Source organism: Hyaena hyaena, unplaced genomic scaffold (genome assembly GCF_003009895.1).
Source record: "Hyaena hyaena isolate Hyena2069 unplaced genomic scaffold, ASM300989v1 scaffold_1537, whole genome shotgun sequence".
NCBI classification, from domain to species: Eukaryota; Metazoa; Chordata; class Mammalia; order Carnivora; family Hyaenidae; genus Hyaena; species Hyaena hyaena.
In genome coordinates, this window is record NW_024082156.1 from 120,070 (window position 1) to 146,899 (window position 26,830).

Sequence of the window (26,830 nt, forward strand, 5' to 3'; positions counted from 1 at the left end):
CCTGCCTTCTCTTGGAGTATATCAGGGTGTTCCCATTCTCCTCCAGGCTGGGCAACCCTGCCCTCCAGAAAGTAGGACTAGCCCTGTCGAGTGCTTGGAGTTTCAACGGTTCCCTGAACACCTACTCTGTTCCAGGAACTTGGAGCTGGAAACTAATGACATGCAGATTCTCGGCCACACCTCCCAATAAGCTTGTCCACTGAAAAGCCTGAGACACAAAGGGATGGACCCAGATCCCGTGGCTAGGAAAAGGCAGGACTGGAATCCTGACTCAGATCTCCTGACTGCACATTCCTGGCTGCATCTCCCAGTCAGAGGTGATCCCTAATGTTGCTGATGGAGGAGGTAACGGGGAGGGGGGCTAGGAGAGGCGTCAGAGGTGTGGAATCTCTTCCTTCTTCAGCAGATCTTAGAGCCCTAGTGACCGTAGCCCCTGGGAGACCAGGCCCATGGCTCACAGTATAAACCAGTGGTGTAGAATTTGCCATGTACCCTTGTCAGTAAAGGTTTCCAGCACCCCATATGTATGTTAAGAAATTGTACATAGTATTTTTAATCCACCAATATCTTACATCCCCCAAAGCTCTAAGGTTGAGAGACATTGTGAATAATATTGGATGGAAGTCCGTATTTCAATTCAGTAAATTTTTTTTTTTTTTGCCACTACATGTCAGTAAGAATCAGCATTCTTATCCTTCTACTGTACCTGACAAAGGACTCAAACCCAAAGGGTCAGCTCTGCCAATTTTCGCTATTTATGCATACTTGCATTATTAGAATGATTTCAACCAAGTCTCTTGGCAGAAATTTTGTTAGGCTGCTTGTCTCTTTAGAGGGTTACATTCCTTGAGACTAGACAACAGAAAGTATAAATCCACTTAACCAACACACATCGATTGCCACATATTGGCATTTGCTGCAAGTGAGTGAGGAAGCACCCGGACTTCCTCCAGCATGTGGCTCCCACCCCTCCCCCAGGAAGGTCTTGGGATGGACCCACGAACACTGGGCATTCAGCGGAGGAGCTGTGTCCCGTCCTCCAAACATCAGTTGCAATAAAGCTTTGTTTTCATACACATGGGAGTCCTAATTGTCCTTCGTGTACCTTTATATAGCAGGTGTCTTGGGCCAGAGGCCAAGACCAGACCGGATAGAGGACAGGGAACCCCATAGTGGCTATCATAGACTTGTCAGAGTTAGCAAAGGAAAATGTAAGTTGCTAAGTTAAATTTGAGTTTTTGAGTAAATACCGACTGATAAACAACATCAGGGGAAGGAGTCAGGCAATGGAGTCAGAATTCGGACACACCCCACAGGCGCTGGCGGCCACGTGGCAAGCAAAGCCCCTCCGTGGAACCAGACAAGCTGTCGGCACCTAAGGGCTGGCCAGCTCAGTCCCAGGCACCCGGTGCATGGTGGCGAAGGACAGAAGGACCTGTCTGCAGAGAGCTTACGGCCTAGCTGGGAATGAGGACAAGCTTCAGGGGTCCACAAAAGACCAACGTGAGTCTGTTTCCCACAGTGGGTGACTGAACGGTTTCTCAGCCACAACACCTGCCCTGGAGTAGAGGCTGAATGCAGTTAAATACATACAAACCAGCATTTGCTGGAGTTTCAGGTGTTCGGCAGGGATCAGCATTTAGGCTCTGTCCTCCCCCAAACCCCCACTGACCAGAGAGCCCTCAAGTACCTGGGGGCTACGGTGACTCTGCACCTGGTCACCTCAGAGCCTAGGTCTCCTCCATAAAATGGGTTACTGTCATTGCCTGTCGTGCTCTTCCAAGCCACGGCCTTGCACTCAGAGGACTCGAGGCATGTAGATTCACTGCATTGGCGAATCTGAAATACAAGCACCAGTAAACACACTGCAAGGGGCAGACGTGGGTCCAGCATGGCCTGCAAGCATGTTTGCTGCCATGTTCTCTGTGGGTTCTCCCAGCAGCCCCACCACCCCATACTCCCCCAGCCCCCACCTGTCATGAGGCAGCCACCGCCTCGAAATCAAGGGTAGTTGTGCTGACCCCTAGGTGAAAGCTGAGGTGAAACAGGTGAAGAAATGGCACAGCCAGGCCCTGTCCCGTACTGCCTCCCCTGTAACAGGTGCAGCGCCCACATCCCCCTGCCTCCCAGGGCTGTTTGGTGTCACTGACACATGGGGAGTGCTCACCTTCTAGAGAACAGGAAAGGGACCCGGACAAAGCTGGGGCCGACCAGACATGCACGTGGCATAGCCACTGGGGGCTTGAGAGTGATGACGAAGTTAACAGCAGCCGTCCAGTTACTGCCAGACACCCTTGGATGGCCTTTTACGTTATCTTATTTGCTGACCACGGTAACTGTGCAAAGTAAGTTCTATGGTGCCCATGGAATGAATGGGGAAACTGAGCAGCAGAGAAATTCCGTAGCTTCCCCAGGCCCACAGAGCTCGAAGCTGAGGCTCAGCCTGTCTGGCTGCAAAGGCTCCAGTGCTGAGCCAAGGGACCCTCAAGGTCTGCCCCAGCAAAACACCATCTCAAAGGAACAGGGTAGTCGTCTCCATTCCTGGAGCTGTCACACTCCTGAGGGGACACTCCGGTTCCTCCAGGGTGAACTGCAGTGACCTGAGCTCACCAAATGGATCTTCCAGTTGGAGAATTTGTTCCTGGGAGGATGCCAACCAATTTACCTTGTGATCCCAGGTCAGCTCAATGTGTGACCCGGTCCGCACTCAGCTCATGGTCCTGTGAGGAAATACCCTTTTTATAGGCTCTGTACCCACATGTCCACTGCATTACCTCCTTTGGGAGACCAAAACGTCATGGCCAGAAGCTCGTGCTTCTTCAAATCTTTTATCCTCTATAGGCAGGCCCTCTCGGGACCTGGACTTCATGGAATTGATTTGCCCCTGGAAGGTGGCAGCTGACCCAAATTTTCCCTGCAGAAGTGACCTTGATGAGGAATCCCCACAGGTGTGGCTGGAGAAAACCGGTCTTGAGCACAGAGCAGGGAAGGGCAGTCTGCCACATGGGCAGCCCAGGCGCTGGTAAATGTGAAACCTGACGTGTGACCTAATGACTCTGTTTTCAAAAGCTAATTCCTGGGTGCCCCCCTACCAGCAGTCACTGCACCCCCACCCTCCCAGTAGTCACTGCACCCACCCTTCCTGAAACGGAAGTTAATTTCACAGACACCCACTTTTGAGCCAAGTGATTTTGGGCAAGTGATTTAACCTCCACGAGCCTCGGTTTTCTTACCTGTTAAAGGGAAGTGACATGCTTTCTCTTAGGGCAGTAGCGAAGGTTGAGAAAATGTTTGCAAAAATCCCTCATTTTTACCTGCTCTTTTTCATTTAAAATTATTTAAATAGAGGGGCACCTGGGTGCCCTTCGGCTCAGGTCATGATCTCACAGTTCATGGGTTTGAGCCCTGCGTCGGGCTCTGTGCTGACAGCTCGGAGCCTGGAGCCTGCTTCGGATTCTGTGTCTCCCTCTCTCTGACCCTCCCCTGCTCATGCTATCCGTCTCTCTCTCTCAAAAAAATAAATAAAACATTTTAAAAAAATAATAATTTTAAATAAATAAAATTTAAAGATATGCATTTAGCCCCAGGATAAATATGAATATATATGTATACATATATTCCCCCTCATATAATGCCATGAATGTAAGCCTTTTCCTCACAAATATGCTTTTTGAAAGCAGGATCTCTTTTTTCCCTCCCAGGGCTGGCAGAGTGCTGAGATCCTGGTGGGAGCCCAACAGTGACTTAAATTGTGACAGAATCTGTGATAGCATCATGTTCCATTTTTCGGCAGCCATATGACCACCAAAGTCTCTCGATTGTGAAGGGTTTGCAAAATGTAAACAAATATCTGCGTTGTGCTCAAATATGTCAGAAGCAAGTATTGCCGGTCAACCTCAGAAGGGGCACAGTGACCCTGTGTATTGATTTCTTAAAAGGGTCTGTTCTGTATTGGTTTGCTGCTGTTTTGACACAATGGCTTTGGAGAACAATGTCTAAGCTTTACATAACGACCTTTGGGAAGTCATTCAGATATATCTAAAGTGATTAGCCACAACACAAAGCCAGGCACTACCTCCTACACTAGGCATCCTTTATGAGGGTCTATATTCATCTAAGACATGTTTCTGAATCGGGATTTTTGAACACGAAGTTTACAGTCCAGATAGGTAAGAAGGTGGCCTGGTAATACTAAAGCAGTTTGGCAGTAAGAGGGTCTTTCTTTATACTGACTGAAATAAAACCCTAATAAGAGGAAGCTGGCATTCATGACACCATCTGCCTGGCCTCAAAGTTTATAAACGTAACAACTGTTTTTCCATTCATAAAATACATTCGTGGGTAGAATAAAATGAGAACATGCACTCTGTAGAAACGATAGACAAATTTACAACTACCAACATGATTCTTTTTTTTAAATGTTTATTTATTTTGAGAGATAGAGAGGCATGGGAATGAGCGGGGGAGGGGCAGAGAGAGAGGGAGACAGAGAATCCCAAGCAGGCTCCAGGCTCTGAGCTGTTAGCACAAACCCCAATGTGGGGCTCGAACCCATGAACTGTGAGATCATGACTTGCCTGAGCTGAAGTCAGATGCTTAACTGATCAAGCCATCCAGGCACCCCGAACTACTCTTACTTTAAATTCATGACTGCAAACTTCAGGTAGGTGCTTATCCTAAGCCTAGAAACCTTTCATCTCTCCTCAAACCTTCAACACTTCCTCCCAACTCTCAGCATGCAAAACTGAAGCAAAGATAAGAACTTGCAAAGCAGGTCTACCTATAATCTTGCCTCCTTTCCCATGACTACAGGCAAACCACTGGCGCCCTATTGAGGAGTCACGCTTGCACTCAGCACCAGATCCCATCCTCTCTCACCCCCTCCCCAGCCTCTGCTCAGCAGTCCTTCCCTTCAGAACACCAACTTGCCCCTTCCTGTTGGCTCGTTCCCATCAGTGTACAGATACGTTATTTCTCCCATCTTAAAACCCCTCTTGAATGCACTGTTTCCCACCACAATGCAAATAAGCAAAAATTTCTTGGGAAAGAGTTGTCTGTATTTGTTGTCTCCGATTCCTTTCCTTCTGTGCTCCATTAAATCCATGTCAGTGGCACTTGACACCATAAATGACTCCCTCCTTCTGGAGATATTTTCTTCCTTGACTTCCAGGACACCACACTTTCTCTGCTCTCACCTCACTGGTGACTTCCTCAGTTCTTTTTGCTTGTTTCTTCTCATCTTCCTAAACTCTTAACAATAGAGCATCGTAGGCCCAGTCCTCAAATTTCTTCGTTTTTTAATGCCCATTTCCCTGTTGATCTCATTTAGTTGCATCACTTAAATACCATGTATAGGATGATGACATCCCTTTTTCTGTCTCTCAGGTTCAGATCTGTCCCCTGGACTCCAGACTAATACATCTACTGCCTACTTGACATCTCTATTTAACTAATAAACATTTAAGCGTAACACATCCCAGACCGAACTCTAATCAACTCCTTCAAACGTGTTCCAACATCTTCCCCATTTCTTTGAATGGCAGCCCCATCCTTTTGGCAGCTTGAGCCTCAAATCTAGTAGTCATCTTTGCCTTATCTCTCTCTCTCTCTCAAATTCACATTTAATCCATCAGCAGCTGGATTTTCAGCTGTGTTCTTCAAGTTGTACCCAGAATCTAGGCACTCCTCATCACCTTCACTGTGACCCCTCGGCCCACAGCTTATCATCATCTTTGGCTGGAGAACTGCAGTGCCTCCTAACTGGTCAGCCTGTTGGATCCTGGTCCCTCTGTCAGTCTGTCCTCAACACACAGCCAGAGTGATCCTTTCAATATGTCATGTTACTCCTCTGCATCAAACTCACCAGTGGTTTTCTATTTCACTGGGAATAAAAGCCAAAACCCCTTACAATGGCATTCAAGGCCCAATACAGTCAGCCCCTTCTCCCATCCCCAAGTTTTCTGATCTCAACAGTTATTACGCTCCCTGTTTTTGACTCTGCTTCAACTATATGGTCTCCTCACTGTTCCTTGAACACCCAGGGACACTCCCTCTTTAAGGCAGGCTTTGCACTTCCCTGTTGCCTCTGCCTGGAAAACTCTTGCCCCAATATCTGCAGTTTGTTTCCTCTCTTCCTCCATGTCTCTGTTCAGCGCTGCAGCATCATGATGCCTTCTTGGAGTGTTCCAGCTAACATGCGCCTGGTTGGCTCAGCTACCGACCCTTGGTTTTGACTCAGGTCACGATCTCATGATATTGTGAGTTCGAGCTCTGCATAGGACTCTGTGCCGGCAGCATGGAGCTTCCTGGGGATTCTCTCTCTTTCTCTCTGCCCCTCCCCCACTCATCTCTCTCTGTCTCAAATAAATAAATAAATACGCTTTAAAAAAATAGTTTAAAAACAATAAAATGGAGTAAAGAGCCTGGCTTTTGTCTGCTATATTCACTGCTGAATCTGAACCCCTAGAACAGTACTCAGTGTGTTGTAGGTCTGTGGGAGAGCCTGGAGGACACTCACTTACCAAAGGAACCAGGAAAGTACTGCACAGAAGGGCTCCAGCATCACTGGGGAGCTCTGTCCTCTGTAGGAGGCTGAAAGTTCAATACCAATGATTGGAACTGGCCTCACTTAGAGCAGTGAACAAGCTAGGTAAGAAGACAAGAGGTCAGCAGGTAGTACTCAATGATCAGGAACAGGTGGATAAAATTATCAAAACTAGCAGCAAAATCAGAGTCACAGCTGGCTAGTTTGACTCCCACTGAACCACAGAGGTGGTTCACAGAATGCAGCATTCCCAGGAATGGTCAACAGTCAACAAATATCGCTCAGTTTCTACAAGCAAATAAATATGGTGAATGATAAGGAGGTTGAGGGCAGCCACCTCAATAAAAAGCCACCGCTATTATTCAGGTTCTTGACCTGGAACCCACTAAGAGAGAAATCAGGTGGATGAAGGAGACCTTAATACCATGGCAAATGCATATGGTAATGACAGCCCATAGGGACCTAAGGCCATTTACTCGTTACCATACACTGGGGACAGAATTTCCGTGCACTTTGAAGATTTTGGACTCAAGATTCAACCTGATGCTGATATTCAAAGTATCAACATGGTCCTTCTGTTAGAGTTGGGGGCACAGAGAGGCCAGGAATAGAGAGTCCTGGTCCAGGTCTAAATCAGTGAGTCCACTGGGTCCATGACTTGCCCAGTGGTCATTTCCAATATGTTCTGAATATACCATCGGAATGGACAAACTTGCAGGTTGGCAGTATTCTAACATAGGCCTTGGCCTGAGTTCCGTCGCAGAGGGAACTGCTAAGTCACCTCCCCCCGGACACTAGAGGAAATACCCTGTGGCAGGTGGGAATAGCCCTGATTGATGCTATCCTTAGAAACCTGAAGGGTTCAGGGCCGGTGGTTCCTAAAACATCCACACTTACCTCACTTCTCTAGCCTCTAGAAAACCACACTGAAGATTACAGCAAACTCAACAGAGTCGCAGACCCATCTAATTGCAGCTGCCACGTCCAAAGCCACATGCGTGTTAGAGCAGATCCATGTGGACCTACCCCATCAGTGGTTTCAGGGATCCAAGGGCTGGGACACACTGTTGTGTTCCTCCAGATTAAAGGACACAGTATTGCATCTCCTAGTGGGAGCACATGGCTGGTAAGCCTGTCTGGGTTCTGAAGCAGCATATTCCATGCCTAGGAATCCTGCTCCAACCCACACCCTGGGCGACACGAAAATCTGCCAGCTCTGAGCTGGTTCTGGACCGGGAAAGGCCCCTGCAGGAGCAGGCAGTGGGGTGGGTGGGCTCCTGGCCACTTGGTCAGCACTAACTAGATGACTTCATGGTATTAAAGGTATTAGTGATGGAAAAGCTGTTGTGTACCAAGCTCCAGGTGGAGGGGTACAATGCAAGGCCATCTGCAATGGAGTTCTCTTCAAGGCTCCTGGGAGAAACCAAACCCCTGATCTTGGGATATGAAATGACTAAATGGCCAGAACTGCCCATCTTGAACGGTTTGAGCAGGCCCTGTGGCAATCCATCCTGAGATGGAAATGACAAATCTAGAACCTGAGGGACAAGCAGGGGGCCCAGAGCCCCAAATCTTTCACTAATGTTACACCAGGATCTCTAAGTTCACCCATATGTGTGATCGTGAAGGATCCCTGATGGTCAGCTTCGAAGGAAAAATGAAGTGTTCTGTCAGTTCACTATGTGGTACGTGCCTAAATTGGATAGCTGCTGCTCTAAGGCAGGGGAGCCCAAACGACAGTAATGAGGGAAAATCATCCCAACAGATGGTTTCAGACAATGCATCTGGTCATTTACTGTGTGGGAAGAGGAGTGGTCCAAAGCAAGCATACATACAATGATATAGGGCTTCACTGTTGGTCAGGAGCTTGGAAATAAAGTGCCTGGAAAGGCACCCAGCACTTAGGTGACTGGAATTGACACATTTTGTATACGGGTTTGCTTATTCTGCCTGCAGGATCTCGGCTGGCATCAGAGAACTCATGCTGTGTTTATTTGACCCTGATAGGATCCTCCATCTCTCTGAACCAGAGAACCTACACTGACAGCAAAAGAGCTGTGCAGTGGGCACAGAAACTGGAGTCTGCTGTTTCTATGACATATGGTACCATCTAGAAGCTGCCTGCCTGATAGACTGGAATGGCCTTTTGAAGATGCAATGGTGGTGCCAGCTTGGAGAGAATCCCTCATGAAGATGGTGTGGCAGGAAGCTCCGTAGAATCCTTGATGACCCCTGCCTCCTGCCAGTCACAATCTTGTGTCTGCCCCTTGAGTGTGGACTCATTGACTGGCTTCTAATAAACACAATATGGCAGAAGTAACAGGATGTCACTTCCAAGGCAAAGTTACAAAAAGACTGTGATTTACCTTGTTTTCTCACTGCCTCTTGGACTGACTGCTTTGAAGCCAGCTACCATAATGTGAGGGGGCCCGGGGACAGGCCCAATGATGAGGGGATGGATGCCTACCAACGACCATGAGTGATCTTGGAAGAAGGCTGTCTCCCTCTGAGCCTTCTGAGCTCAGAAATGGGCTGCAGCCTCTGTCCAAGGCTTTACATATTCATGCAAGACCTGTAGCCAGAGAGACCTACCTAAGCTGCCCCTGTGTTCCTGACCCACAGAAACTGAGATAATGCTTGTCAGTTGAGCCGCTAAGCTTTGGGGTAATTTGTTACATGGCATTAGGTAACATGGGGGATTGCCCTTTTAGAAACCAAGGGCAGGGTAGTCGAATAGTTTACCATGGCTCCCAATGGCCCACTTAGAGAATTTGGGTCTCTCATCCCTGCAACTCTGGGCCCTGTGGGTTGTTTTAACTTTTAGAGAGAGTGTGTATGCTAGTGGGGGAGAAACAATTTCAATCAGCCTCCGCACTGAGTGTGAAGGCCCGATCCCATGACCCTGGGATCATGAGCTAAGCTGCAATCAAGTCAGACACTCAGCCAACTGAGCCACCCAGGTGCCCCAGGTTTAGAAGTTCTTACTGTGAGATGAAGAATACATCTACTAGTGACAAAGGGACATACTTATTAAGCTTTATACCTTAGAGGTACTTCGGGGTCATTTTGCCAAGGAATAGCACGTAAGAAGTTACCATTTGGCAGACTCTAGTCCTCAGGAATTGGGCAAAGGAGGAATGTCTGACTCTTAAGGAATCTATGAGGGCAGATAAACGTGGCTGCCTGTGGTAGAAAGACCTGGTGAACAAGGGCTCAGACTCCCTTGGAGATTAGGAGCGGGTTAAGCCATCCTGACCAGCAGAGAGAGCAGAGAGCTGATAGAGCAATCTAGAATGAGGAGAGGGGATGAGGTCACTTGTGATAAAAGCCTAGCCCTCTGGCCTGAAGGATACCACAGGAATATGTTTCTAGGGCATCTCACAGGATCTTAACACAACCTTTGTTGCAACAGCATCTCAGTTCAAATCCCATTGCCCAATCATCCTTTTTACTCCCTCACAAATGTTCACTCCAAGAAACTCTCCATACGCATACTTTGCAGTTTCCTATAGAACAAACGAATACACGGTCACCTATTTGGTGCCCTGCCGTCCTTAACCCACTTACACAACCCAAGAACTAGGAGAAATGTGGTTTCAGAATGGCAGAGACCATCCAGAGCAGAGCTCGGGCCTATGCAGCGCCTTCCAATGCGGAGTTCAAACCACTGAACTGGAAAAGAGGTCAATGGTCTTCAAATGGTTTCTTTTTGGTAGAGAACCACTTTTTTTTGAGGTGCAGTCTTATGTGGGACCTCAGAGGAACGAGATTCCCTCTGTATCATGTGAAGCGGGCAAGAGAAACCTTGACCTAATGCCATGTTTACAGAAGCTACTTAACTCCAGGGAATTATTCCTGCTTTCTGAATAGCACAGACACCAGATTAAGCTACATAGATTTAGCAAGACCATGACGTTCTCATTTTTTTTGCAACCTACCAGACACAAGGCATTCTATTTATATGTGTCTTCTATTTATATGTATCTTCTTTCATCACCAGAACCCTGTGAGGAAGAATCGTTTCTGTGTTAGAGCTGGAAAAACCGAGAGAGTTGTGATTTTTCTTAGTAACTTCAAGTCCAGTGCTGCCCAAAAACACTTAGCTCAGTGGTCAAGAGCTCGTGCTGGACACAAGACTGCTGGGACCAACTCCCGAAACTACCGCTTATCTTTGGGCAAGTCATCTGTGCCTCATTCTTCTATTGCCTAAGTGAGACTGGAAAGATTACCTACCTTAGGAGGCTGTTGGGAAGAGTCAGCTGATACGTTTCAGTTAGAATGGTGCCTGGCGCACAGGCACCTTCTAAATTTGGCTATTTCTATCCAGATACGGCAGGCCTAGGAAGAAGCTAGTTTCGGACATGTGGGGCCAGAGTGTTACCCTTTGTTACCACTACTTTTTCCCTGTGGCCTCTGGTCAGGAGACACTTGGGGAAAGCCTTTGTATCAGGTGTGGATGGGCACCCAAGGGTTGGAGTGCGGTCTGACGCTGGTGGCCTGGTTGTCCCATGGGTAACCTTCACACCAGGGAAGAAGTTCCACCTGCATCTCTCCCTCTGCGCTCCTCGGTGGGGGGGGTGGGTGGGGGGGGGTGGAAACATGACTCTTTGGGATTCAGGACCTAGCAAGGGTGATGCCTTCCACATGTCAGGTGCTACATAAATCCTTCTGGAATCAAAAGTACCCATGGGTGAGAATAGATGAGGAAACTGTTGACCTCTGCCTTTTTTGCTCAGAAACCAGGAAGACCAAAATTTACAAACAATCCCACTTAATAGCTGATGTGTCAGGAGCTGCTGAGAAACGAGGCCAAGTACTGCCTAAATACCTTTAGAAGATCTTAATCATATTTAGCAATACAGAGAGATGGAAGGGGGAAGGGAGAAAGCCTCTAATTGGCAGATGGCCTAAAGCATCCAAAAAAACAGGTCAGGTCATTAGTGGTAGAAATCTGAATGACCTCAAGCCACTGACTGTAACTCTACCTCCTCCATCAGACTAGGTTGAAGTAAGAAACGGACTCTGCAGTCCCAGGCAATTGATACAGAAGTTGATACTTGACCCCTTGCCTAATCTTACCATCGTACCTTTTGCTTAAACTCTCTAGTTCTGGTGAAATTTTCTTCTCCTATAGTACCTTATCCCCCTGTTGAAACATGTTTTTAAAGATAATTCTGGGGTGCCTCAGTGGTCCAGTCAGTTGAGTGTCCTGCTCTTGATCTCAGTTCAGGTCTTGATCTCGTTTCGTGGGATCGAGGCCTGTGTCGGGCTCTGTGCAGGCACCCTGAATGCAGCCTGCTTGGGATTCTCTTTCTCTCCCTCTCTGCCTCTTCCCCCGATTTTCCCCACCCCAATAAACTTAAAAAAAAAAAAAATTCTGACATTGGAAGATGGAGTACATTAGCAAGTTTTAAGCACATTTTAACCACTTGCTAGATATCAAACTGATTGATGCCCACAACTAGTAGGCTATTAAGTCTAGATAATTTGATTTCTACCTATTTCACTCTGAAAATCTGTCAAATTAGGTGTAGGGAAAGAACCAGAAAACTGAGGGAAAGTATCTGGAAAACTCAAAGGAATTCTGTACTTACCCTGTGTAAAAAAAAAAAAAAAAAAAAAAAAGATTCTAGCAGGCAACTCAAAGAAATGGCATAGACTTCATCAAAAGATTGCTTGGAGAATCAGTGTACACATAGGGTCCAGGAATTGAGGTATCCATAATTTCTGATCTCCCATGTTGACCAACCCATTGGTCCAACTTTCTGAAGTTTTTTTTTTTTTTTTTTAAGTAACTTCTATAACCAACATGGGGCTTGAACTCACACCCCAGAGATCAAGAGTCCTGCTCTACTGACCAAGCCAGGAAGGCACCCCAGATCTGAAGGCTTCTACTTAAGAATCCAAGGGACACCAAGGTCATGCTCCCCCACCACAGAAAGGAGCTTCATTTCTGTGGTAGTGGGAACATGACCTGCTGACGCATTGTACCCAAGAAAAGCTGAAAATCATAGCACTCTCGGCCTAAAATCTGTTGCCACTGTCTTCTGAATTATTTCAGGAAAACCATATACAGGCACTACTTTGAGCATCAACAGCAGACTCAGTCCTACGCTGAGGGTGTGAATGAAGACCAGCCACACAAGAGGAAAAGGGACCAGCAAATGATTCTCTTTGGTGATGTGCGAATGCCTGGGTGGCCAGTTTAACATGAAGACATCACTGTCCAGTTCTTTTATAGTTCATCTCATGAGGAGATGATTTTGTGGCTGAAATGTCTTAATCACCTAAAATACAATCAAATTAAGATGCTTTTCACAAATAGGCCAACTGTGGCTTGTTGCAGCTGGAAGATTATGGGTAAAAGAGACTGGACAGGAAGTGTGGAAATACTGGAGGTACCGACAAGCTGTGAAATGCGCCGCAATGGCTGCAGAAGAAACCACTGGTGACCCAGGTGGAGGACACACCAGATACACTTAGTCCTGCCGGTCCTCTCAGCTTTAATCTAGGGTATATTCAGATTAAGATCCCGTCTTCCAGCAAACAGTATGTTGGAACCTCACTTTGGGTAATTTGTATTGTGCAAATAATTAAATGTAACACTTTTTTAAACCTTGTTCCCTAACCCGCCTGCAAAATGTACTCTTCCATCATAATGCACAGTTTATTACTAAGAACAAAAACGCCCTGTTCCTCCTTACCAGAACAGTTCAAGGGGCAGATAATGTCCAAAAGGTTATGTGACCAAAGCCACTGCTGATGACGGACTGCAACATCTTCTGGATAATCTAGTCACACGTCAGAAAAGCCAGAGGCAAGACCTGTTTGGCCAAACTGTGGAGAATCATTTACATAAACATCTTACTTTCACTGGACATGCTTTTGTTCCCATTTTTTCCACTGTACGATCCTACCCAGCAAAGGGCCCATGGTGTTCATGGTTTCGAGTTCACACAACTAGCTGGGCAGCACGTACCTGGTTGCTTGTAAACACAGAGTGCAAACTATATAGAGTTTGGTCACTCTGAAGTCCTACCATTTAGGAGGACTGAACTGAAGGGTCAGAATATGAAAAACAGAAGTAATCGAGGTGACTTAATAAGAAAGCAAATATGTGAAGTGGTGACTCCAGCCCTTCTGGTACAAGTCTGTGATCCTAGCCTTATCCATCATACCAATTCAGAACCTATTTTGAGAAAAACCTTACACTGTAAGTTTGGCTTTACAGTACTTGAGCTAAGTGTTTGAGAATTCTAAGTGTTTAAGAATCACAGTATCCACGAGTAAACAAGGCATGCGGGTGATCAGTGATTTAATTATTGGTTCTCCGAAAGCTTGTGTTCTGGATAAGGGATTGTAGGCAATTAAAATCCCTTAGCACTTCAGGTTAAAAATGAGTAAATGATAAAACAAATCTCTTACAAGCTACTTGTGTGGGTGATGACGGCTATGAATGTGCTAGGAAAAATATGAAAAATGCAAACATTAAGTACCAATATCTATTTTGGGTCATTCAATTTCTGCCCAGAAGAAAAGTGAAACTATTTTTCCTACGTTCTGCACTTCACATCATTCACAAAGATCTCTCTCCTCTTCTTGGACAGACTTGTTTTCAACAGGGGTATGGCTACCCTGGGAACAGAGGCCATGGCTATTCTTTTCCATGACAACATTTATACTTTGACTGAATAAGCTTTATCATCCTTAAAAAAGCAGAATCAAGTCTTTGGATGAGAATCTCTTCCTAGAGCGTAACATACTCTTGATCACTATTTTTGGTACACGCCAGATCTTCTTGCTCCAAATTTTAGAAATGGATCAGAAGTTCTAAGGTTCATTATTTAGAGAATACTTTATTAGTTTCTGTAATCAAACCCATGTAGATAAGACCTTACACATTTAATACAACGCGTCACCCCTGTACAAGTGGAAAAAATTGTGTTTAACATTTCTAGACCAATATGGCTGTTAATTTCTGTACAATGCCAACCCAACACGGTACGACTGGGGTACTTTTTCCAAAGTTGACAGCACAGCTAAGGTTTCCAAAAATCCAAATTATTTATATATATATGTATATGTATGTATATATATATATTTATTTATGTATTTATATAAAAGGACCAATAGCAGTATGTTATGCATCAATAGCAGCAACAGCTTTTCCAGGTTCTGCGGTCATCTGAACAAAATTATAGAGACATCAGCACACTCCATTAATAAAAAAGGGGGGGAAAGGTAAAAAAACAAAACCCCAGAAAACAGCAAAGTTCTGTTACTGTGGTGGTACCTGGCACCATTTTTTTTTTTTATTAGCTTCTCAATCATCATCTGGAAAGAAAACATTCTAGAATAACGTCATTAAAAACAGCTCTGAGAAAGCACGGTCACTGTTATGTATCATAAAGCAGGTACAAGGTATTTTACATTCACAGAGGTATGATACAGTACTGTCCTACATCTATAATACTACAGGATACAATTAAAAAGGCATTATTTGAGACTTGATTCTACTCTTCCAGCAGAGGGCCCAAAGGATAGTACGACACAGCTCTGGTAAAGAAATGCACCTTCTCAGATTCCTGTCATTAAGGGCACAGTTCTAGGTATGCACTGCTCTTGATGAATATCAGCTAAAAACCGTAAAAAAAAAAAAACAAACCCAAAAACCAACAAACCCCATTGGATTCATACAAAGATGGCAGAGTGGAGGCAAGCCAGACTCAACCTAACTAGTACTTTATCCAATCTGTCATGTTTGAATGGTAAGAACTCCACGGAAGAAAGGAGACTCCAAATAGCACTTCAAAGCCTCGGGCCACAACCAAAACACAGCCATCATTTCAAACAGAAGCAGTTAACCAAACCCTGCCCACCTGGGTAATTCCTAGGGTGTGGACATCAACAATTCATCATCCGCTCACTCATCCAGGAAGAAGGGGAGATCAGTTACTGTACTTTGATTGTGTTCAACTCAATCACAAGGTTACAAAAATAGCAAGCTGCCATAATAAAAAATAAGGCTCCTCTATCCAGCACCAGTTACCTTCGGTTCTTGACCACCAAGCCCATAAATGCTATATCCATACCCAAAGAACATAAGGGAGCAAAGAGACCACACCTGAAGTCCTAGCTGGAATCACCACTGTTCAGCATCAGCTATTCCTCCACAGGGTTATTTTCCTCTATTTCTGGTGTTTCATCTAACCATAAGGATGTCAATTCTAAATTCTGCGCACTCAACAGGATGTGTGCACAGATCTGTACATAGATTCAGACTGAGAATGCTTGGCCATCAACAGAGTTCATGTCACATAGCAGGTGCGAGCTGGCCAAGCCTCACTTTCCTGGCGCAGCAGCTGTGTGTCAGTGTAAATTGCTCCTATGTCCCCCCGTGGACCTCCAACACCTCTGGACAGAATAATGTCACAGACCATTTTACCCCTTTGGCTGCTGGCATTATCTGACTTAAATTCTCCCTCTTTCCCCTCTCCCCTCCCCCAGCCCCTGCAATAAACCACAGCCTTTAAGATTTTGTTTCTTCCGTTTTGATCGCCTGAGGCTTGATTGGTCCAGTTCTAACAGGTTTGGTGGCTATGGTGGGTGCAGGGGGTGGCTTTTCTTCTACTTTTTCCTGACAGACACCAGGGGGGTCGGCCAGGGTTTCAGGAGGTTTACTGGAATCACTGTCCACTTTCTGGGCTTTGCCTCCTATCTGTTTGCTCTGTTGTTGTTCAGAGAAGAACCGTTGCGTGGACTGAAGAACCTCTGCTCTCTGCTTTGCCTTAAAAAATAAGAAACGACAACTGAAAATGCCGCAGCGCCACCAAAGCCCATCAATCAGTCTCAGTTCACACTCTCGTACCGACCACAAATCAGTCTTCCCCTTGCTGGTCTGGCCCGAAACCAAAGTACCTCAATGATCTTTCAGCTTTTAACAGACAGATTTCTTCCTATCTTTGCAATCATTCCATGTGATTTTTTTTTTTAAGCAATTGGAAACAACAGAACCACCTCCCACCACCTTTTCCAAGTTTGCCCTCTTATAAGATAGTAAGATAGAAATCGCTGTTGCTCTGTATCTTTTCCGGAACAAATCTTATTAATTTCAAATTCTGTTTTAGGGAGGCTGCTTGCAAATTTGAAAACATATATATGTAACACTTAAAACTTCTAGTTATCAATATGTGGTCTACAATAAAACGAAAAGGAAGCACTTATATTGTGGCATTACCAACACCTAGGACCAAATGTCTTGTGGCTGAGTCCTCTTCCCACAGCTCTCTTCTGCAGGGGAAGAGCGTCAGAAATTAGTAACTACAACTTCACTCGATCACTAAGTTCTGATAGCTCCTACCACATTCTGAGCTGGTCAAATAATCTCCTACTTTTACTGCCCTGGAGAATATACTTACGTCAGTCACTCTGTAAATTATACCACTATAACGTGCACAATTAAAACTTAAGTTTCTGTATCTCTTACATAGAACAAAAAAGCCCTTCATGTTCTAGAGGAAACCTGTACTAGTCAAAGATCTAAAGCAATTTCAAGAAATTTTTACCCACCCCTCCCACCCTGTTATAAGCTCTAATGTCATTTCCAACATGGGAATGTATATGAAAAATCAAATGCCAAGCAGACAGAAGTACAAGTGGAAACCATGGCCAAATCGTTTCCAGATTTATACACATACAAGTATTTTTAATAGTTATGAACAGATGGAAATCCTAGGCACACAGCCTTAATAAAAGTCGATAATATTTAACAAGAAGTTAAGAGAAGTCTTTAAATTGGATTACTCAGGATGAGAAATGAGGGATATTAATGCAGAAAACTAGCCAGTCAACCAAATTTTCAAAGAGACTTGTCATGAACATGTCTCTAATTCAGAGTGAAGCATGGCTACAGACACTGCCCTCTTTGAAAGCAGTAAGCTTTACTTTACTGACATGATACACACACACACACACACACAGTGTGACAAAATAGGCAAAATTACTCAGCCCTCTAAAGTCAAGTCTATGTAAATACATAAATCAATGGATTCTGCTGGTTGTACAGGCAGACAGGTACAGTTTACGCTAGAAAAACTGTCCCCACACAGACTCCTAAAGGCACTCTTCTGCATCAGAAAACATCACGTTATCAGTGTCTTTGATCGTGAAGGATCCCAAAGTGCTTGTCCCAGTCCTTCATCTATAGCACCATCTCCTGTGGGACGGGCCAACTTAGGTGACGAGCAAAAAAATGGGCATGGAAACAGCTTGAAAAGAAAACTACTTGGATGACTCATGAAGGAAGAAAAATCAAGACAGGTAATGTCTCTTACCCACTCCAGAGTTTTCACATAACCATGATTTATATCTTAAGTTTGGGGAGGGGGAAAAGGAGAAAAAAAGAAAAACAAAGAAAAAATTTAAAAAACGGGGAAGCCTATAATAATCCATATCACTTTGTTGCTCTTCCAAAAAATGTAGCAGCTACACTCAGCTCTCCCTCAAGTATGTATAAGTGATTTATTTTGCCAGAGTTTAAAACATTAACTTGTTTGCTAACTATAGTTGCAAAAAAAAAAAAAAGGGGGAGGGGGAGGGAAAAAAACCAAAAAAGTGGGGAGAATAGGGATGGGGAAAAAAAGAAAAAACAAAAACAAAAACCAGGAACAAATAAAAGCAGTTAGCTTGGTTAAGTCTGCTAAGACAATGAATGCCTGGATATGTGGTTATGGTCCAGAGGCATCTTAAGACATGGTTCAGAGACAGATTCTTGCTCTGGTGGCCGTTAACACTGTACTAACCTTCATGTCTTGTTCAGCCTTCAACGCAGCCTGGGCCTGATTACCTCTGACTCCAGAGAGTGATCCACAAGGGCCCCTGGCTACATGTGGCAAACGAGCATGGCTCATGAGGCCTGTGGTCAGCGGAGGAGGCATCTGACTGGCCAGTGCCATTGGTGGCCTCTGAACAGGCGCTGGGAAGGTGTTAGTATGTGGGGCTCTTACCAATGGAGGGACCAGGTTAGGCTGAGAGAGAATCTGAGTGAAAAAAACAAAACATACAACATTGAACTGTTAAAAAAAAAAATTTTTTTTTTTGCCAACTAGACCGGGTTGGCTTATCTCAGAGTAAATCTGTGCCCATTCTGCCAGTGAAAGGAAGTGCATGGATCTGTGCCATTCTATTGCAGGGCCAAGAAGAACAGGCCATGCCTGGAGAATCTAACAGAAAACTGGCAAAGCATGCTGTGGCACGTCAGTGGACTCTAGCATTTCAGCTACAAATTCTGACGGGGAGGTAGAAAAGCTATAAAATATGATAATCTTTTTAAAAAGATATAACTGCAGAAAAGGCACACACTTATACCAAACATAATCTGAAGATAAGTAAAAATGATACCAATTCAACAAATAGTGTTTTCTTAGGAACAAATGCTAGTTTGTGAGATTACTATCAATTTTAGTTAGTCTTTCCATACAATCAGCAATGGGAAGAGAAGCCAACGTTTTTACACATATATTAAAACGTCTTTTGGAAATTTTACCCCAACTGCACATAGTTATATTAAAAAACAACAACAACAAAACAACAACAAAAAACCTTTAAGCCTAGAAAACTTTAAGCACTGGGACCCTTCTCTGAAAAGTCAACTTCTTCAAAAAAGATAAAAGAAATGGGACCAAAATAAATTATCAGAGCTGTGTGGGGAATCTTTTGACTATTTCTCTTGTCTGCTTCAGAACTCTGTGGATACTACCTGTATCTAGCTAAAAATTGCAGAGAACACAGGTCACAAACTTACTGTTAAATAAGCAACTGTCTCTCATTAAAAATGTTTCTAAACTACTTACAATATGGCAAGATTATGAAATCAGAGAATTAGCCAGATTAGCAATCATTTGCAAGGAAATAATACTCATTTCTCACTCATATCTGCCCACCTGGGGTGCAAACTGTGTAGGAAATGGTTGTGTCATTCTCACAGTGGCAGGGGCTGACTGGAACTGCTTCTGATAGACAATGCTGTTCATTTTGCTGGACTGGCTGTTCGGACTTGTGGAAGTAGCCCTTGGAAAAAAGCCATCACTGGTCAGTACAGTAGTGCCAAATAAATAATGCTGTTAGAGTTTTAGAGTCATTGCCCTTGGTAGATTCTTCCTATGTGGTCGCTGATGAAAATTTACAGAGGTGAGTTACCGAATATTGTATTATGGCAGTGGAGACACTGGAAGGGGCAGAGGTGAGAAAGAAAACTAGCTAGATAGGCCCTGTATTTAAAAAAAAAAAAAAAAAAATCTTAAAAATACAGTTTAACAAGTACATTTTTAAGAATTTAGGAGCCTAACATTTTAAATAAAACCATCAGACTGTCTTGTGCTTACCACAGGTCTGGTGACATAGTAAGTAAGCATCTAACAAATCGTGCTTAGTTATTTCAAAATTCAAATGCCAATTTTACCGGAAGGGACTAGATGTTGGTGTGGTGCTTCTACCGCTGATTGGAGGTGTGCCTGGTTTCATATCAATGCCACTTCCAAAGGCTTTCAGTTCCATTTCAGACATCTGAAAAAAAAAAAGCATAGAATGAACTCAGCATTTCGGGAATTCCATAAGCTAAATGCTGTGTTTAGTGTTCAATACACGAAGACTTAATACAGGAATAGGCAAAGAAACTTCTGTACACAAATCCTATAATTAAGTTGCAAATACCATGGAATTATCAAGGCCAAATTTATGGATGAAAAGTCTTAGGAGAGTGTATAAACCCAATTCTCTCAAAAAATTCGTGGATTCTTTGTTATTAGGCAAAAACCTTATGAAGCCGACACAATAAAAGCAAATAGATTTTAAAAAGTATACAGGGTTTTGAGGGGCACCTGGGTGACTCAATCAGTTGAGTGACTTCGGCTCAGGTCACAATCTCAGTTTGTGGGATTGAGCCTTCTATTGGGCTCTGCACTGACAGCAGAGCCTGCTTGAGATTCTCTCCTTTTTCCTGGCCCTCTGCCCTCCCCCACTCATGCTCTCTCCTGATCTCTATAAATAAATAAATAAATAAATAAATAAATAAATAAATAAATAAATGTTTTAAAAAAGTATACTGGGGATTGAGACTTCCTGGAAGCTGGTATCAGATTCTGTGTCTCCCTCTCTCTCTGCCTCTTTCTCTCAAAAATAAACAATAAAAGATTTAAAAAAAGAATTGATGCATTTTATTTTTATAAACTATACAGATGCATATATCTAAACACGTGGCCTTAAATTCTCAAAGAAACAGTGTCAATTTCTCTTCACTTACTTTTCCTGTGGTTGCGATCATGCTATGCTGTGTTCCAGCAGGGATTAATCCTCTAAAAGGCTGGCTTACTTGTGCAGGACGACTCAGGCTCTGGGCTTGGGCCTGTGGGGTGGTATGCTGTAATGGGGGCTGAAGAGTCTGAGGCAGAGCAATTAAAGGTTGCCCCGTAGATCCAAAATTAGGCAATGAAAGCTGAGATGCTGGTAAAGGTACTGTAACCTAGAAAATAAGCCAACAATAACTGCAGCAATTTACTTATACCTACTGTATGCACATCCCAATAACTACATATGTATCCCTTCATAAACTTCTGGGTAACATCTCAAACAGAATACAACAATCTGTTCATGTATTTTCACATATAATCTTTTGCTTAGTGACTATCTCCATTCTTTTACTAAAGGTGCAACAATAAAACAGATTAGTACTGCAGACAATATAACCAAAATCATTATGACTATCTTTGAATTAATCCATGGTACATGTTTCGCAATCACATAATACAATAAAATCATGGGATACAACCCAAGAAATTAGTGTTGTTACCACTTTCCAAATGGACATTTCTATATTGTTTTCAGGTCTGGACAAAATTAGCTTTGACAAGAAAAATAATCTTTCAGTTTTCATACAAACAGTATTTAATTTCAATGTCAATAAGGTCATAAATATATTTATACACTTCCACCCTTCAAAAAGCTACCAAAATTAGTTATGTGAAAATGACTAATGGTCTGCCTTTCTCCTTTAGTCCTCCATGAACTTTTAAAGATTAAGTGTAGATTAATATGACATTGCTAAGAGACAGGACATGTCTGTCATCTACACTGTCATACTCTGCCACACTGCTCTCAGTATGACATCTTTAGAGTCTTCTTTCGTCTCTAGCATAAATGGTTAAAGCACCTCTCACAATTATATGTAACTGTATATCCTGAATAATGGTTTTCAGACTTTTATATTCATGGAATCCTTTTTAAAATAAATGATTACATGGAAACTCGTTTAAAACAAAAAGGGAAACAGCGGAACTGACTTTCATGGGGCTGTGGAGAGGGATGCTGTGGGACTGACTGTGGTCCACGTCCAGCAGACCCCATGGAATTCTAGGAAACCTCAGAGAAAAGTCTGAAAACCACTGGACCATCTCCCCACCTTGGTTCTATTTAAAAACTGCCAAGCAACAACAAAAGCAGTAAAAGTAATAAAATAATGAAGAAAATTGAGGAAATTTACCATGCCATAGTTTACCTGCTGGAGAGCACTGGGTGACTGGGCAGTGTTATAAAAATTTGTCTGGCCAGGCTGTTGTACTTGTCCAGAATAAAGATTTGAAGCCTGAGTAAGATTTGCTCTAGCCTAGAAGAAATTTTGTAGGAAGACAGCAGTAAGATTGAAAAATTCCCAATTCAGACATCAAATGCTTCAAAGCCATTTCTAACAATTTTTGTATTAGGTAAAAAGAGCTTTTTTTCCCCCCCTTAAGTCTTTTAAAATTTTTTCTTTAAAAACAGTTTGCTTAAATAATCTGCTACACAGAAACACAATGACAGTGTAAGAGTGTGGCTGGGCTTACCTGGAGAAGATGTGTATCAATCAGCTGGGAACCTCCTAGTCCTGAAGCCTGACCCAGCTGATGCTCATACAAGATAGGAATAGGTTGTGTATTTGAGGTTTGCTGAAAGGCAAGACCTGACTGTGCCTTTGCCAGTTCCTGGTGTTGCACAGCTGGAAAGTTGTGGATGGCAGTACCAGAAAGGACCACAGATGGTTGTGACAGACTGCTCTGCATAAAAGCTGGCTGAGATCTACATAGGTATTGAAGAGAGAAGACTTGGGTTAGTAAGTGAATTCTATTTTGGAATCTGGGGGTCTTAAGAATGGGTATCCCAAATGACCAAACACTCTAAGTAGCACAATTAAGAAAAGAGAGAGAATGCAGATAGTGTCTTAAGCACCTATGCCATTTAGAGTCCTGTACACAACAAAGTTCTAGGAAAAGGCTTGCTTTACCTGAGAAACCAGTAAGATTTTCTCCTGAACAATGAGAAGGATTCTCTTTCCATGTGTTCACTAGCAAGCTCAGAAGCAGATCTGATTTTCTCTTTGGTATGGATACTCTATTCAAATTTACAGCACTAATAGTGGACTTTTATGATTTATATTTCCCTACTTCCCCTTATATATATGTTTCTTGTAAGAGATCTCAAGACTTCTATGGGATGACGCAGAATAGTTATTCAGGATTACCAACAAAGTTTTGGTTTTATTTTTACTGGGGTAAAATGGACATGTAACACTGTATTAGTTTCAGGTGTATACATTATGATTCAGTATTTGTATGGATCATGAAATGATCACCACAGTAAGTCTAGTTAACATCTGTCACCATACATATATGTAGTTACAAAAACTTCTTTCTTCTGATAAGAACTTTCCAGATCTACAGTCCCAGCAGCTTTATTTTTCAATGCTTGAGAACATGTGTGTGCACGAGCAAGGGAAGGGCAGAGAGAGAGAGGGAGAGAGAATCCCAAGAAGGCTTTGCACTTGGCAGAGCCCAACTTGGGGCTTAATCCCACAAACCATGAGGTCAAGACCTGGGCTGAAATCAAGACTCAGACACTTAACCAACTGAGCCACTCAGGCAACCCTCTCAACTTTATTTTTTTAATTTTTAAGAAATGTTTATATTTCTTTTTTTTTTTTGAGGGAGAGAGAGAGAGAGAGAGACAGTGCAAGTGAGGAAGGGGCAGAGAGAGAAGGACAAAGAATCTGAGGCAGGCTCTTGGCTCTGAGCTGACAGTACAGAACCCGATGCGGGGCTTGAACTCATAAACCATGTGATCATGACCTGAGCCGAAGTGTGACGCTTAACCAACTGAGTCACCCAGGACACTCAGCACCCAAATGAGCTGCCCCTCAGCAACTTTAAAATACCCAACACAGTATTATGGCCAAAGGGTGCAAACTGCTACTTATAAACTAAGCTATGGCGGGGGGAGGGGTAAGTCTAGGTGGCTCAGTTGTTCAGGCGTCCCCCTTCAGCTCAGGTCTTGTGGTTTTTGAGTTCAACCCCTGCATTGGGCTATGTGTTGATGTCTCAGAACCTGGAGCGTGCTTCCAGTTCTGTGTCTCCCCCTCTCTGTCTGCCTCTCCCCTGCTTGTTCTCTTTCTCTCTCTCTCTCTCTCTCTCAAAAATAAACAAACATTAAGAAAAAAAGAATTTTATAAAAATAAGTCATGAGGATGTAATGTACAGGATGGTAACTATAGTTAACAATACTGTATTGCCTATTTGAATGGTTTAAAAAAACAATGCTGAAATCTAGCTTGAGATTACCCTCTTACTTCTGGGATGGGGGCCTTCTAACTGTATTTTTAAAAATACTAAGATAAAGAGTAAGCAACTAGATCAAAGTAGTAGATTAAAGACAGTATTATCCATGAATAATATTATATTTTATAAAATTGACATATGTGGCAGAAACAAAAGCCATGAGGCAGGAATGCTAGCCTGGAGTCACAACCAATCTTTAGAAGGTCTATGTTTCAGGGCGCCTGGGTGGCTCAGCTGGTTAAATGTCCGACTTTGGCTCAGGTCATGCATGATCTCATGGTTTGTGAGTTTAAGTCCTGTGTCAGGCTCTGTGCTGATAGCTCAGAGCCTGGAGCCTGCTCTGGATTCTGTGTTTCCCTCTCTGACTCTGTCCCTCCCCTGTTTACACTGTCTTTCTCTCAAAAATAATTAAAAAAAAAAAAAAAAAAAAAGGTCTATGTTTCACATATAAAACGGGAAAAACATAAGCATGCTGTTATAAAAGGCTTTGTCTTGGCAGAAGTTAATTCAGGGATTCCATATTAATAAACACTGCTGATTAGGTTGAGAGCAAGAAGTAGCAGAATGACATAGGGATACAAACAAGTGCTTTCAAAGTCTAAAGCTGTGCCTTCCAATACAGCTGTCATGAGCCACATTGACATACACAGCTTACATATTTCTACTGAACAGCCTTGGTCTTAAGAAGAACATCTATCTTCCAGGATAGGTGTTAAAATGAGGACTACAAACACAACGTCAGTACACTGCTACTCCACCTTCCACAGATACAGAAGACATCACTCATCACTGAACTCTGCACAGCTAGAAAGTAGATGCAAACTTTTCAATGTTTCAAGCAGCTAGTACAAATTAAAAGGTTTCCTTAATCAAAAGGCCAGTTTCTTCTACATTTGTCTCCATTATCACCACTGCTTCTGTTCTTTGATACTAATCTACTCCTCTCTCTTTTATTACATTCCATCCCGAAGCCTGCCCCCTTACACAGTCTAGTTACCTGCCAGGTGTCAGCTCACACCCTACAGCAGGCTTGGGTTTCTAGTTGTTGCAGCGCGATGGCACAGAATCATTTTAGGTCTGTTAGTAGCTATTTTCTGAGATTTCTAATTGTTCTGGGATTGTTGTTACCTTCGTCTTCAGGAAGGTGTGAGGTCTGACTTTGTTCAATAAAGTCTTGACTGAAATTACCAGAGGCTGAGTGTCATGCCATAAAATCATTTAGCATAATTTTATAACAGGGCCATCCTAACTTCAGGGAGGGGGAAGGAAGGAGCAGCAGGGATACAGCATGACGCATAGCAGTTCCAAAGACATGCACCTGTACGGCTGAAGAGAGGAAGTGAACAGCTCCTGAGTCTGGGAAACAGCAGGTCCAGCCCCGAGGCTCAGCTGGGCCTGGTGCTGCCCTTGCAGCGGTGCGTAAATCGGGATGGGGATCTGCTGAACTGAGGCTGGCTGCAATGCAATGGAAAACAATACGTGAGCCCCATATGCACAAGTTACAACACTTGGGAAAATAAACATTTGGGATATGAAAAGAATACAAGACAATGCCATGCATATCAGCTCCCTTCTCAAACAAAACTAAATATAAACATTTAAATGTTCCTTTTAATACATTACTTATTCTACAGTTAATCACTAAGCTTTGGCAAATTTGGGGAAAGTGTGAAAATTTTGGCCAGTACATAGCAAGGTAATGGTGGACTGTCAATAGAAGATTTTCACTTCAAAGAGCCTATTATCTGTAGCCCAGAGCACCGATTACTTCATTAGCGGCCACAAGGCACAGGATGAGATGCCTGTGGCCCTTACCTGGGAAAGGCCTGGCTGAAATCCTTGTTGCTGCGCCAAGGATGGTGGGGCTAACCGTGCATGCTGGGTGTTGAATAAATGACTCGTGTCCATATAGAAAGCAGGGATTTGAGCTATAGATCACCAGGAAAAACAAGCAGTAGTAAGTGAATGTCAGAATTTTCCAAACAGTTAACTAAAAACCAAATTTTGAAGCAGATTTCAAATTAAATGAGTCTTCTGAAAATTATTACAGCCAAGGAACACCTGGAAATGTGGAAAGAGGCAAAACTTCTGGCAGACAGGCATATGCAAATTAAAACAACAAACCTCTATACAGTGGACCCTTGAAAAACATTTGTTTGAACCATGCAGATTTTTTTCGAATAATTCCATACAGTACTGTATTTTCCTCTCCTTATGATTTTCTTGGTAATACTTTTTCTCTACTTTAAGAATACAGTACGTGATACATATAAACATCCAAAACATGTGTTAATGCGCGGTTTATGTTATCAGTAAGCTCTAATCAACAGCAGGCTCCTTTTAGTTAAATTTGGGGGACTCCAAAGTTATGTGTGGATTTCTGACTGTGTGGGGCGTCAGCATCCCTAACCCTCACACTATTCTAGGGGTCAACTGTACCTGTGAAGATATGGAAAAACAGATACTCTAATACTGTCAATGGTGTATAAACCAGTAAAATTTGACATGATCTACTAAAAGTGAAAATGAACCTACCTGCTTACCAGCAAACCTACTCATTTTGTACCTAATTAAGGACTTTAATAAAATAGTTGAAAGGAAGTAATGTTTAATAACTGTAAGAATTTGGTATAGATTCTTAGCAGAT

The 26,830-nt window shown here is 43.3% G+C and overlaps 1 protein-coding gene across 4 annotated transcripts in view; it reads right to left on the reverse strand.

The window, feature by feature from the left end:
* Positions 1–14,380: 14,380 nt before the first annotated feature.
* PRRC2C (proline rich coiled-coil 2C) overlaps positions 14,381–26,830 on the reverse strand; it is a 95,741-nt gene continuing 83,291 nt past the window's right edge. For 2 of the 4 annotated variants that reach the window (XM_039224031.1, XM_039224030.1), the window contains exons 27-35: positions 25,999–26,111; positions 25,502–25,638; positions 22,420–22,651; positions 22,095–22,202; positions 20,844–21,062; positions 20,004–20,107; positions 19,486–19,612; positions 18,346–18,582; positions 14,381–16,331 (exon numbers count right to left, since the gene is read on the reverse strand). In XM_039224031.1, the coding sequence (XP_039079962.1) occupies positions 16,074–16,331; positions 18,346–18,582; positions 19,486–19,612; positions 20,004–20,107; positions 20,844–21,062; positions 22,095–22,202; positions 22,420–22,651; positions 25,502–25,638; positions 25,999–26,111 (1,535 nt within the window). In that variant the 3' untranslated portion in view covers positions 14,381–16,073. The remainder of the gene's footprint in view (positions 16,332–18,345; positions 18,583–19,485; positions 19,613–20,003; positions 20,108–20,843; positions 21,063–22,094; positions 22,203–22,419; positions 22,652–25,501; positions 25,639–25,998; positions 26,112–26,830) is intronic. The other 2 variants (XM_039224033.1, XM_039224032.1) reach the window with 1 other exon arrangement.